Source organism: Entelurus aequoreus, linkage group LG25 (genome assembly GCF_033978785.1).
Source record: "Entelurus aequoreus isolate RoL-2023_Sb linkage group LG25, RoL_Eaeq_v1.1, whole genome shotgun sequence".
Classification (NCBI taxonomy): Eukaryota; Metazoa; Chordata; class Actinopteri; order Syngnathiformes; family Syngnathidae; genus Entelurus; species Entelurus aequoreus.
This window is the reverse complement of record NC_084755.1, coordinates 41,337,510-41,350,409: the sequence shown is the minus strand read 5'-3', so window position 1 is coordinate 41,350,409 and position 12,900 is coordinate 41,337,510. Positions and strand designations below refer to the sequence as shown.

The 12,900-nt window shown below is 42.8% G+C and overlaps 1 protein-coding gene across 17 annotated transcripts in view; it reads left to right on the top strand.

The window, feature by feature from the left end:
* The window catches only part of LOC133642656 (RNA binding protein fox-1 homolog 2-like), a 127,633-nt gene extending 115,866 nt beyond the window's left edge, over window positions 1-11,767 (top strand). For 2 of the 17 annotated variants that reach the window (XM_062036994.1, XM_062036995.1), the window contains exons 12-13: window positions 2,700-2,778; window positions 5,924-11,767. In XM_062036994.1, coding sequence (XP_061892978.1) covers window positions 2,700-2,778; window positions 5,924-5,968 — 124 coding nt within the window. In that variant the 3' untranslated portion in view covers window positions 5,969-11,767. The remainder of the gene's footprint in view (window positions 1-2,699; window positions 2,779-5,923) is intronic. The other 15 variants (XR_009824571.1, XR_009824573.1, XR_009824576.1 and 12 more) reach the window with 15 other exon arrangements.
* Window positions 11,768-12,900: the final 1,133 nt, after the last annotated feature.

Below are 12,900 nucleotides of genomic sequence, written 5' to 3'. Positions count from 1 at the left end.
AATGTTAAGATTTCATCATTGATATATAAACTATCAGACTGTGTGGTCGCTAGTAGTGGCTTTCAGTAGGCCTTTAAAGGAATTGAAATCTTCCTCGGACAGATTCCTTTTTAAACTCATGACGTCTCAGTTTGGACACCCCTGGTTTAGATGAAAACAAGAGACATTAAATTATTTCTCCACGATTAAGTTTCCCCCTTCTAAACTTGTATAAACACATGACTAAGATATTCAGGGGCCGTACTTATCAAGCTTCTTAGAATTACTCCTAAGAAGTCTGCTAAGAGTTGACTTAAGAGTAAATAAATTCTTGGCTGAAAGCTGCACTTAAAAGTTAGTTATCAAGCGTCTTACTCACACTTTCAGCGAAGTGTAGGACTGAATCTTAAGTGTCACACTCAGAGCTGAATTACGACATTACTATGTGCCGTAAACGCAATTTTAGGTGACGTCATTTCTGTGTCCATAGAAATGACCAATCACAGAAGGGAATCCCTTGTCTAAGAATAAATAAATATCTTGGAAATATTTAAGTGGACAATGGGAGTGTATATTTTGACAATAAACTACAAAATAATACAAAACAAACTAGTCCCCGCCGGCACTCACGCTACCGCTCCCTCTCTTCTCTCGCCCACACACTCACTGACGTCACTCACCTCACGGCCACACACATACGCTACTGTCATAACATTTTCTTTCCAATTCATTAATTAGGCAACTAATTTGAAACTGGTGTGGGTGGCTCTATATATACTAGCCCACTGCAGACACATGCAGAAATCAACAAGGAATCGAAAAGTATTAAATCTGTGACAAAAATAATATCCGCTCTGTCTAAACGATACCGTTTGATCAGCTGCTCGTCATCAAAAAAACAACAACATTGTTCCGTTCCCTGAACGTTGGCGCACGTCTCTCTCGCCTCAGTGCCATCCCCTGCTGGCAACTCCTAACCACTTAAGACACCTCTGAAGGTCTCTTAAATATCGTGAAGAGTAGGAGTGATTCTTAGACTTAAGAACGTTGATAAAAACCTTTTATTCTTAAGTTTGAGAGTAGGACTAAATTTCGCAAATTCTCAGGACTTAAGTGTAAAATGGCACTCTAAGAAGCTTGATAAGTACGGCCCCAGGTGTGCACATGAAACCTGCAAAGTGCTCTCTTAGACCTCCATGTATCCTCCAAGCAACATCACAACAGTCATTGTTTTTGTCTATCGTTAAAAAAAACACACACAAATTAAAACGGTAGAAGACAAATATATTTAAACACTCACATAAAAATAATGAGTTAATCAGAACAATATTATTTTATAACATTTATTCTGCCAAGAAAATATATTTATTGTTTTGAATAAAAGTCTGTTCTAAGTGTGTATGAGTACCTTGTGGGCACATTTAACAAGAACAACCATCATCTATTGTTGAAAACTAACAATCCTCTGACTGCTCAACTACAATTTGTTCAGAAGTGTGTGCCAGCACACACACACACACACACACACACACACACACACACACACACACACACACACACACACATACATGTCTTGCCTACTTTGTGTGGACCCACGTTTGGTTAGTAGGTTGTGAGGGCCCCCCTTTCCACTATAGCTAGAATGATGAAAAAATATATATCTAGCCCTAGATGGGAGTAAAGAGTTGCGACTAGGGATGTCCGATAATGGCTTTTTGCCCATATCCGATATTCCGATATTGTCCAACTCTTTAATTACCGATACCGATATCAACCGATATATACAGTCATGGAATTAACACATTATTATGCCTAATTTGGACAACCAGGTATGGTGAAGATAAGGTACTTTTTTTTAAAATTAATAAAATAAGATAAATAAATTAAAAACATTTTCTTGAATAATAAAGAAAGTAAAACAATATAAAAACAGTTACATATAAACTAGTAATGAATGAAAATGAGTAAAATTAACTGTTAAAGGTTAGTACTATTAGTGGAGCAGCAGCACGCACAATCATGTGTGCTTACGGACTGTATCCCTTGCAGACTGTATTGATATATATTGATATATAATGTAGGAAGCAGAATATTAATAACAGAAAGAAACAACTCTTTTGTGTGAATGAGTGTAAATGGGGGAAGGAGTTTTTTTTGGGTTGGTGCACGAGTAAGTGTATCTTGTGTTTTCTGATGTTGATTTAATAAAAAAAAAAAAAAACAAACAAAAAAAAACGATACCGATAATAAAAAAACGATACCAATAATTTCCGATATTACATTTTAAAACATTTATTGGACATCCCTAGTTGCAACCTCACTTCAGAATGCAAAACACACAAAGTAAAAAAAATATTTGACTTCTGTAGTTGTGAGGACCAGGCAAATGTCCTCACAAGTCAAAAGATCCTCACAGAAAGGGTGGTTCATCAAGTGTATGTCCACACAAGGATGGTGAGACAAGTGCGCACACACACACACACACACACACACACACACACACACACACACACACACACACACACACACACACACTAATGGATGTGTTCAAGGTAATAGGATAACAGTGCTTTGGGATCAATAGGCTCATAACGCGGCTGTGTTTGAATGAATGTTTCCACGGTAACGTGAGCTGAGAACAGACTATAATATGATGCGTGTGTCATTGAGTTTGTGTTTTGTTGATCCATCCACTCTTCTTTTTGACTTTGTGCTTGCAGTTACGGACGTGTTTACACGGCAGACCCGTACCACGCTCTAACCCCCGCTGCTGCTGCCGCCTACGGTGTGGGAGCCATGGTGAGAGAAACCACACACTTGCATGAGCATTGTTATGTTTGCCATACATTCATGTGTTTGCCCTCTCCTATAAACACATGATGATGGGACTGTCTGCGACTGTCGCGTGTCCTGACAGCAGGTCATAGCTTACATTTATTTTGGCGGACCGCCTCAAAAAGGTGTTGCATTATGCAATCTAACTCCTCTTGTTCATCTGGTCTGCCAGAGAATAAGAAGACGGAGTAGGAGGGATGAGCGTTGCTATCTAATATTTAGCGAGTATTCAAATAAAGCAAGTAGCCACTTTTTGTGGTTACATTGGAGACTATAAAAAAAAACCATCCTGTTTGTTTGTGACTTAAGACAAAACAGAAGAAAGTTAATTTGTATATCTACAAAAGCAGTGGAGTTGTCAGGTTGTGTAAATGGTAAATAAAAAGAGAATACAACAAATCCTTTTCAACTTATATTCAATTGAATAGACTGCAAAGACAAGATATTTAACGTTCGAACTGAGAAACTAATTTTTTTTGCAAATAATCATGAACTTAGAATTATAATTATAAATCAATTCTAAACAAAGTAAAACTATACCTCAATGAAAATGCACTCTGTACTCTAAACTGCACCTTGGTACTGCCATACCTTACATACTGTGTTGAAGTATGGGGGAATACTTACCACAACACAATTCATCCTCTGATCATATTACAGAAAAGATCATGCGACTGTGAATTGTTTTTGTTTGCGGATGACTCTGCAATGCTGGTGTCCGACAAGGACAAGTCACAGGTGGAGAAAATCCTCAGTGCTGAGCTGTGCAGAACTTGCAGTAACAGCTGCTGTGCAGTCACAGCTGCTGTGCAGTCACAGCTGCTGAGGCCGTGAGGGGACAGCCAAGCTACGGAAGCTCCCCAGGGGCAAAAAGTATGCTGGAGCTCGAGGAAAAAAAGAATAGTTTGGACTAAATGGATGTAGTATTAGTAGTGTGAGAATTGAAGTATTCTTTCTTAATCTATAATCATGTTTAAAGCAGCTAGAATGTTTTCTCGTGACCTCCTTGCTTTTGTCTTATGTCTGCTAGTACACTCTTAGTTTAGTCCTGTTTGTTTTGTCCTGTTTGTTTTGTCCTGTTTGTTTTGTCCTGTTTGTGGGCTCACAGAGCTCTTTTGGCCAGTTCCTTATCTGTTTTGAAGAAGCAGCTGTGATCCTTTCTTCCTTTTTACTCCACCTATACCAGGGGTCGGCAACCCAAAATGTTGAAAGAGCCATATTGGAGCAAAAATACAAAAACAAATCTGTCTGGAGCCGCAACAAATTAAAAGCCATATTACATACAGATAGTGTGTCATGAGATATACGTTGAATTGAGATGACTTAAAGGGAACTAAATGAGCTCAAATATAGCTACAAACGAGGCATAATGATGCAATATGTACATATAGCTAGCCTAAATAGCACGTTAGCATCGATTAGCTTGCAGTCATGCAGTGACCAAATATGTCTGATTAGCACTCCACACAAGTCAATAACATCAACAAAACTCACCTTTGTGCCTTCACACACGTTAAAAGGGTGGTGGACAAAATGAGACAGAAAAAGAAGTGGCATAAAACACGTCCTAGAAAGTCGGAGAAAGTTATACATGGACACAAACTAAGGTGAGTTCAAGGACCGCCAAAATTAGTAGGACAAAACGGCGCTCGCCAAATACTCGAATCAGTGAAGCATGTTTAATATAAACAGTGTGCTTTATAACAATTAGGGAGGTTTATGTCATGTTTGTCCTCCTACAGAAACCATATTAAAACAAAAAATGTATTTTTTTCCCCCTCATCTTTTTCCATTTTTCATACATTTTTGAAAAAGCTTCAGAGAGCCACTAGGGCGGCGCTAAAGAGCCGCATGCGGCTCTAGAGCCGCGGGTTGCCGACCCCTGACCTATACTGTATGTCAGGGGTCACCAACGCGGGCACCAGGTAGCCCGTAAGGACCAGATGAGTAGCCCGCCGGCCTGTTCTAAAAATAGCTCAAAGAGCAGCACTTACCAGTGAGCTGCCTCTATTTTTTAAATTGTATTTATTTACTAGCAAGCTGGTCTCACTTTGCCCGACATTTTTAATTCCAAGAGAGACAAAACTCAAATAGAATTTGAAAATCCAAGAAAATATTTTAAAGACTTGGTCTTCACTTGTTTAAATAAATTCATTAATTTTTTTACTTTGCTTCTTATAATTTTCAGAAAGACAATTTTAGAGAAAAAATACAACCTTAAAAATGATTTTAGGATTTTTAAACACATATACCTTTTTACCTTTTAAATTCCTTCCTCTTCTTTCCTGACAATTTAAATCAATGTTCAAGTAAATTGATTGTTTTTATTGTAAAGAATAATGAATACATTTTAATTTAATTCTTCATTTTAGCTTCTGTTTTTGCGAAGAAGAATATTTGTGAAATATTTCTTCAAACTTATTATGATTAAAATTCAAAAAAAATTATTCTGGCAAATCTACAAAATCTGTAGAATCAAATTTAAATCTTATTTCAAAGTCTTTTCAATTTCTTTTAAAATTTTTGTTCTGGAAAATGTAGAAGAAATAATGATTTGTCTTTGTTAGAAATATAGCTTGGTCCAATTTGTTATATATTCTAACAAAGTGCAGATTGGATTTTAAGTTATTTAAAACCTAAAATTAATCTTAATCAGGAAAAATGACTAATGATGTTCCATAAATTATTTTTTTTATTTTTTCAAAAAGATTCGAATTAGCTAGTTTTTCTCTCCTTTTTTTCGGTTGAATTTTGAATTTTAAAGAGTCGAAATTGAAGATAAACTATGTTTCAAAATTTAATTGTCATTTTTTTTCGTGTTTTCTCCTCTTTTAAACCGTTCAATTAAGTGTAAATATCATTAATTATTAATAATAACATAGAGTTAAAGGTAAATTGAGCAAATTGGCTATTTCTGGCAATTTATTGAAGTGTGTATCAAACTGGTAGCCCTTCGCATGAATCACTACCCAGGAAGTAGCTCTTGGTTCAAAAAGGTTGGTGACCCCTGCTGTGTGTCATCCAACAGGACTTGGGACTGACCAGGGTGTTTTAGTCCCTGAGGGGAAGACTAGTAGCCAAAGTCTAAGTGTTGTCTCGTGTGTTCCAGGCCAGTCTATACCGAGCGGGCTACAGCAGGTTCGCTCCATACTAACACCACAGATGACATCCAGGAAGTTCACATCTCTCCACAAGCCTTTTTCAAGCTCTTTGTTTGGCAGACGCACCCTTTTTATCTTCTGTGATGTCGGACTCCCCCTCCTTTTTGTCCTCGTCTCATTGCCACACCACCACCTCTTTGTCCGTCTGCACGACGAGGATCCCGGGTGCGGCCCGCACAAACACTACAAGGTCTGCCAGGAGAGAGACTGTTCCCGCCGGATCTTCCTACACTACAAAGTCCACATCCTCGCTCGATCCGCCCTCAAGCCGCTGGAGGACGCTGCTTATGGCGCAGTGGTGCGTTCAGGAACCAAAACTGTTTAAAAAAAAAGAAAAAAGAAAAAAAAATTGTAGGAATTGTTATTTTTTATTCGGGAGCGTCAGACTGACAGGAACCACTATTGTCTCAGTCGCTACCAAAAACAAGGGAAAAAAGTCACCCATGTTGTTCCCCCTACTTGACCTCAGTTTTATGTCTGCCTTACTTATCAAACTACCTTAGTTTCTGCTCCACTTATCAAACTACCTTAGTTTCTGCTCCACTTATCAAACTACCTTAGTTTCTGCTCCACTTAGCCACCACACCCTCAATAAGGACTTATCAAACTATCTTAGTTTCTGCTCCACTCAGCCACCACACCCTCAATAAGGACTTATCAAACTACCTTAGTTTCTGCTCCACTCAGCCACCACACCCTCAATAAGGACTTATCAAACTACCTTAGTTTCTGCTCCACTCAGCCACCACACCCTCAATAAGGACTTATCAAACTACCTTAGTTTCTGCTCCACTTAGCCACCACACCCTCAATAAGGACTTACCAAACTACCTTAGTTTCTGCTCCACTTAGCCACCACACCCTCAATAAGGACTTACCAAACTACCTTAGTTTCTGCTCCACTTAGCCACCACACCCTCAATAAGGACTTATCAAACTACCTTAGTTTCTGCTCCACTTAGCCACCACACCCTCAATAAGGACTTATCAAACTACCTTAGTTTCTGCTCCACTTAGCCACCACACCCTCAATAAGGACTTATCAAACTACCTTAGTTTCTGCTCCACTTAGCCACCACACCCTCAATAAGGACTTCTGTTCATCCAGCTCCAGCAGCACAGCGCCATCTTGTGAGGCCTGACAGACACAACATGAAGGTAGTGCACTCACACATCCAGGTAGTGCACTCTCACATCCAGGTAGTGCACTCTGACATCCAGGTAGTGCACTCTGACATGCAGGTAGTGCACTCTGACATGCAGGTAGTGCACTCTGACATCCAGGTAGTGCACTCTGACATGCAGGTAGTGCACTCACACACATGTAGGTAGTGCACTCACACACTGCTGACATCCAGGTAGTGCACTCACACACATGTAGGTAGTGCACTCACACACTGCTGACATCCAGGTAGTGCACTCACACACATGTAGGTAGTGCACTCACACACTGCTGACATGGAGGTAGTGCACTCTCACATCCAGGTAGTGCACTCACACACATGCAGGTAGTGCACTCTGACATGCAGGTAGTGCACTCTCACACTGCTGACATCCAGGTAGTGCACTCTGACATGCAGGTAGTGCACTCTCACATCCAGGTAGTGCACTCTGACATGCAGGTAGTGCACTCTCACATCCAGGTAGTGCACTCTGACATGCAGGTAGTGCACTCTGACATCCAGGTAGTGCACTCTGACATGCAGGTAGTGCACTCACACACATGTAGGTAGTGCACTCACACACTGCTGACATCCAGGTAGTGCACTCACACACATGTAGGTAGTGCCCTCACACACTGCTGACATGGAGGTAGTGCACTCTCACATCCAGGTAGTGCACTCACACACATGCAGGTAGTGCACTCTGACATCCAGGTAGTGCACTCTGACATGCAGGTAGTGCACTCACACACTGCTGACATCCAGGTAGTGCCCTCACACATTGCTGACATGCAGGTAGTGCCCTCACACACTGCTGACATCCAGGTAGTGCACTCACACACATGAAGGTAGTGCACTCACACACTGCAGAAATGCAGGTAGTGCCCTCACACACTGCTGACATGCAGTTAGTGCCCTCACACACTGCTGACATGCAGTTAGTGCCCTCACACACTGCAGACATGCAGTTAGTGCCCTCACACACATGCAGTTAGTGCCCTCACACACTGCTGACATGCAGTTAGTGCCCTCACACACTGCTGACATGCAGTTAGTGCCCTCACACACTGCAGACATGCAGTTAGTGCCCTCACACACATGCAGTTGGTGCCCTCACACACATGCAGTTAGTGCCCTCACACACATGCAGTTAGTGCCCTCACACACAGCTGACATGCAGTTAGTGCCCTCACACGCTGCTGACATGCAGTTAGTGCACTCACACACATGCAGTTAGTGCCCTCACACACTGCTGACATGCAGTTAGTGCCCTCACACACATGCAGTTAGTGCCCTCACACACAGCTGACATGCAGTTAGTGCACTCACACACTGCTGACATGCAGTTAGTGCCCTCACACACATGCAGTTAGTGCCCTCACACACATGCAGGTAGTGCCCTCACACACATGCAGTTAGTGCCCTCACACACATGCAGTTAGTGCCCTCACACACATGCAGTTAGTGCCCTCACACACATGCAGTTAGTGCCCTCACACACATGCAGTTAGTGCCCTCACACACATGCAGTTAGTGCCCTCACACACATGCAGTTAGTGCCCTCACACACATGCAGGTAGTGCCCTCACACACATGCAGTTAGTGCCCTCACACACATGCAGTTAGTGCCCTCACACACATGCAGTTAGTGCCATCACACACATGCAGTTAGTGCCCTCACACACATGCAGTTAGTGCCCTCACACACATGCAGTTAGTGCCCTCACACACATGCAGTTAGTGCCCTCACACACATGCAGTTAGTGCCCTCACACACATGCAGTTAGTGCCCTCACACACATGCAGTTAGTGCCCTCACACACATGCAGTTAGTGCCCTCACACACATGCAGTTAGTGCCCTCACACACATGCAGTTAGTGCCCTCACACACATGCAGTTAGTGCCCTCACACACATGCAGTTAGTGCCCTCACACACATGCAGTTAGTGCCCTCACACACATGCAGGTAGTGCCCTCACACACATGCAGGTAGTGCCCTCACACACATGCAGTTAGTGCCCTCACACACATGCAGTTAGTGCCCTCACACACATGCAGTTAGTGCCCTCACACACATGCAGTTAGTGCCATCACACACATGCAGTTAGTGCCCTCACACACATGCAGTTAGTGCCCTCACACACATGCAGTTAGTGCCCTCACACACATGCAGTTAGTGCCCTCACACACATGCAGTTAGTGCCCTCACACACATGCAGTTAGTGCCCTCACACACATGCAGTTAGTGCCCTCACACACATGCAGTTAGTGCCCTCACACACATGCAGTTAGTGCCCTCACACACATGCAGGTAGTGCCCTCACACACATGCAGGTAGTGCCCTCACACACATGCAGTTAGTGCCCTCACACACATGCAGTTAGTGCCCTCACACACATGCAGTTAGTGCCCTCACACACATGCAGTTAGTGCCCTCACACACATGCAGGTAGTGCCCTCACACACATGCAGTTAGTGCCCTCACACACATGCAGTTAGTGCCCTCACACACATGCAGTTAGTGCCCTCACACACATGCAGTTAGTGCCCTCACACACATGCAGTTAGTGCCCTCACACACATGCAGTTAGTGCCCTCACACACATGCAGTTAGTGCCCTCACACACATGCAGGTAGTGCCCTCACACACATGCAGTTAGTGCCCTCACACACATGCAGTTAGTGCCCTCACACACATGCAGTTAGTGCCCTCACACACATGCAGGTAGTGCCCTCACACACATGCAGTTAGTGCCCTCACACACATGCAGTTAGTGCCCTCACACACATGCAGTTAGTGCCCTCACACACATGCAGTTAGTGCCCTCACACACATGCAGTTAGTGCCCTCACACACATGCAGTTAGTGCCCTCACACACATGCAGGTAGTGCCCTCACACACATGCAGGTAGTGCCCTCACACACATGCAGTTAGTGCCCTCACACACATGCAGTTAGTGCCCTCACACACATGCAGTTAGTGCCCTCACACACATGCAGTTAGTGCCATCACACACATGCAGTTAGTGCCCTCACACACATGCAGTTAGTGCCCTCACACACATGCAGTTAGTGCCCTCACACACATGCAGTTAGTGCCCTCACACACATGCAGTTAGTGCCCTCACACACATGCAGTTAGTGCCCTCACACACATGCAGTTAGTGCCCTCACACACATGCAGTTAGTGCCCTCACACACATGCAGTTAGTGCCCTCACACACATGCAGGTAGTGCCCTCACACACATGCAGGTAGTGCCCTCACACACATGCAGTTAGTGCCCTCACACACATGCAGTTAGTGCCCTCACACACATGCAGTTAGTGCCCTCACACACATGCAGTTAGTGCCCTCACACACATGCAGGTAGTGCCCTCACACACATGCAGTTAGTGCCCTCACACACATGCAGTTAGTGCCCTCACACACATGCAGTTAGTGCCCTCACACACATGCAGTTAGTGCCCTCACACACATGCAGTTAGTGCCCTCACACACATGCAGTTAGTGCCCTCACACACATGCAGTTAGTGCCCTCACACACATGCAGGTAGTGCCCTCACACACATGCAGTTAGTGCCCTCACACACATGCAGTTAGTGCCCTCACACACATGCAGTTAGTGCCCTCACACACATGCAGGTAGTGCCCTCACACACATGCAGTTAGTGCCCTCACACACATGCAGTTAGTGCCCTCACACACATGCAGTTAGTGCCCTCACACACATGCAGTTAGTGCCCTCACACACATGCAGTTAGTGCCCTCACACACATGCAGTTAGTGCCCTCACACACATGCAGTTAGTGCCCTCACACACATGCAGTTAGTGCCCTCACACACATGCAGGTAGTGCCCTCACACACATGCAGTTAGTGCCCTCACACACAGCTGCTCATAGTTTCCACCTCCTATAATTTTGTTCTTGCTGTTTGGTTCCAAAGATTTTTTGTTGTTGTTTGTTTTTTTCTGAAAAAGCACATTTTTTAGACTGGATGTATTTCTGTGTTTTCAAAGTCTATATTCTGTGTGTTGAAGTCATTTCAAGAGGAAACCTGCCAACCAGGAAGTCACGTGACTTTGGTCCATTTTTTTGTTGAAAAGCGGGGAAAATGGCGACGGGTGCATTTTGGAGTGGCCTGCTAAAAAAGGCGTAATATTGTGGCGGGACGATGGCGCTCTTGTACGATGCTGTGCAGTAGCTCTTTTTCTTCTTCTTACTTCTTACAAGTGTTACCACCAGTGTTGCTATGCATGCTTTACCTGAGCGGGTGTTGCAACCTTTTCCTTTTCCTGCATGACTTCAAGTCCCTGTGCTGGAAGGCCACGCGGTGGCGGGGGGGACAAAAAAGAAGTGAAATTTGATGTGCCTCTGCGGTCGTCATGGTGATCACAAGTGCTATCAGATAGGTGGAAAGTTGTTATTTAAAGAATGAAGGTGACCTCTGACCCCTGCACCGCGCTGACGTCACGCTGAACAGGGACGAAGTAATTTGCATGTGGCCTCTTTTCTGTATCACGCTGTTGAAAGTGGCCTTTCTTTTCACCATGTACACGCTTTCTTTTGCCATCCTTGTATCTGTTATTATTCAATGTATATAATAAACTCTTTGGTTTTTACACAACTTTGTTGGCAGCATAGTCGTTGTGTTCATAGTGAGAACATGTTGTGTATATATATATGTATATATACTGTATATATGGTGCCACTCAACTATTGTGTTCATACTTCCAGGGGTGTGACGGGTGGCAAGGTCACCATCTAGTGGACAATGTGAGCATGACGTGTACTTTCTTCTTGTCACGAGCACAGCATTTACTTATGCGGCACAATCCAAACAACCTTCCCTAGTCATGGTGCCAGAAAAAAGGAAGCATTCAACCGGCATAAAGAGTCAACAAACATGACATAACTTGCTCACTGAACTTTTTGCATATCTTCAAAAAACAAAAACCTCCCATTAGCATAAAATATTTGAAATTCCACCCATTTAAATCCATTGCAAGGCATGATGGGAAAAACGCAAAACACTCTCCACATTTATCCATGTTTGACTTTTAGCTGCTTGATATTTATGATTGATTACAAAACTTTAAAGAGTTCATCACGGAAATAAACAATGAATAGAAGTCAAACTTTCACATACTTTTAATATCCAATTGTATTTATGAAATATATATCCATTATATTAATATATGTCAACATATTTGAAACATTTCTAGGACAAAATGGATCTAATCACTTAAGTATCTCATTTACTGATTTTCATCTTTGTGTCGACAACTCAATAGCTGGAGCCGCCATATTTCCTCTTTCTAGACTCTTATTTTGTTAAGTTCCGGTTAATATGTGCTCACGTTCTCGCTGCAACGTCCGATGGGTAAATACCGGCGCCATCTGCTGGATGCAAACAGTTACTACACGTGACCTGCAAACGTCATTGTTTTGGTGTTTTTAACAAGAATAAAACGTTGACTTATTTGGCGCTGCACCTTCAAAATTGTTGCTCTTTTTCCTTCATTTTTTTAATTGATAATGGAGATGACTCCTCCCATTTTTCTTTTTACTACAATTTGCTGCTTCAGTTGTTTTTTGTACACCAAATGTTTCAACATTTGACTTTTATTCATTGGAATTGTCGGCACAATTTGACTTAAAAAGAAGAAAACAAAAAACTGTTACATAATTTCATTTATTGGGTAATCAAGACACAAATGACCCTCCAAAATAAAGGCCTCATGTCATATACTGTATGTT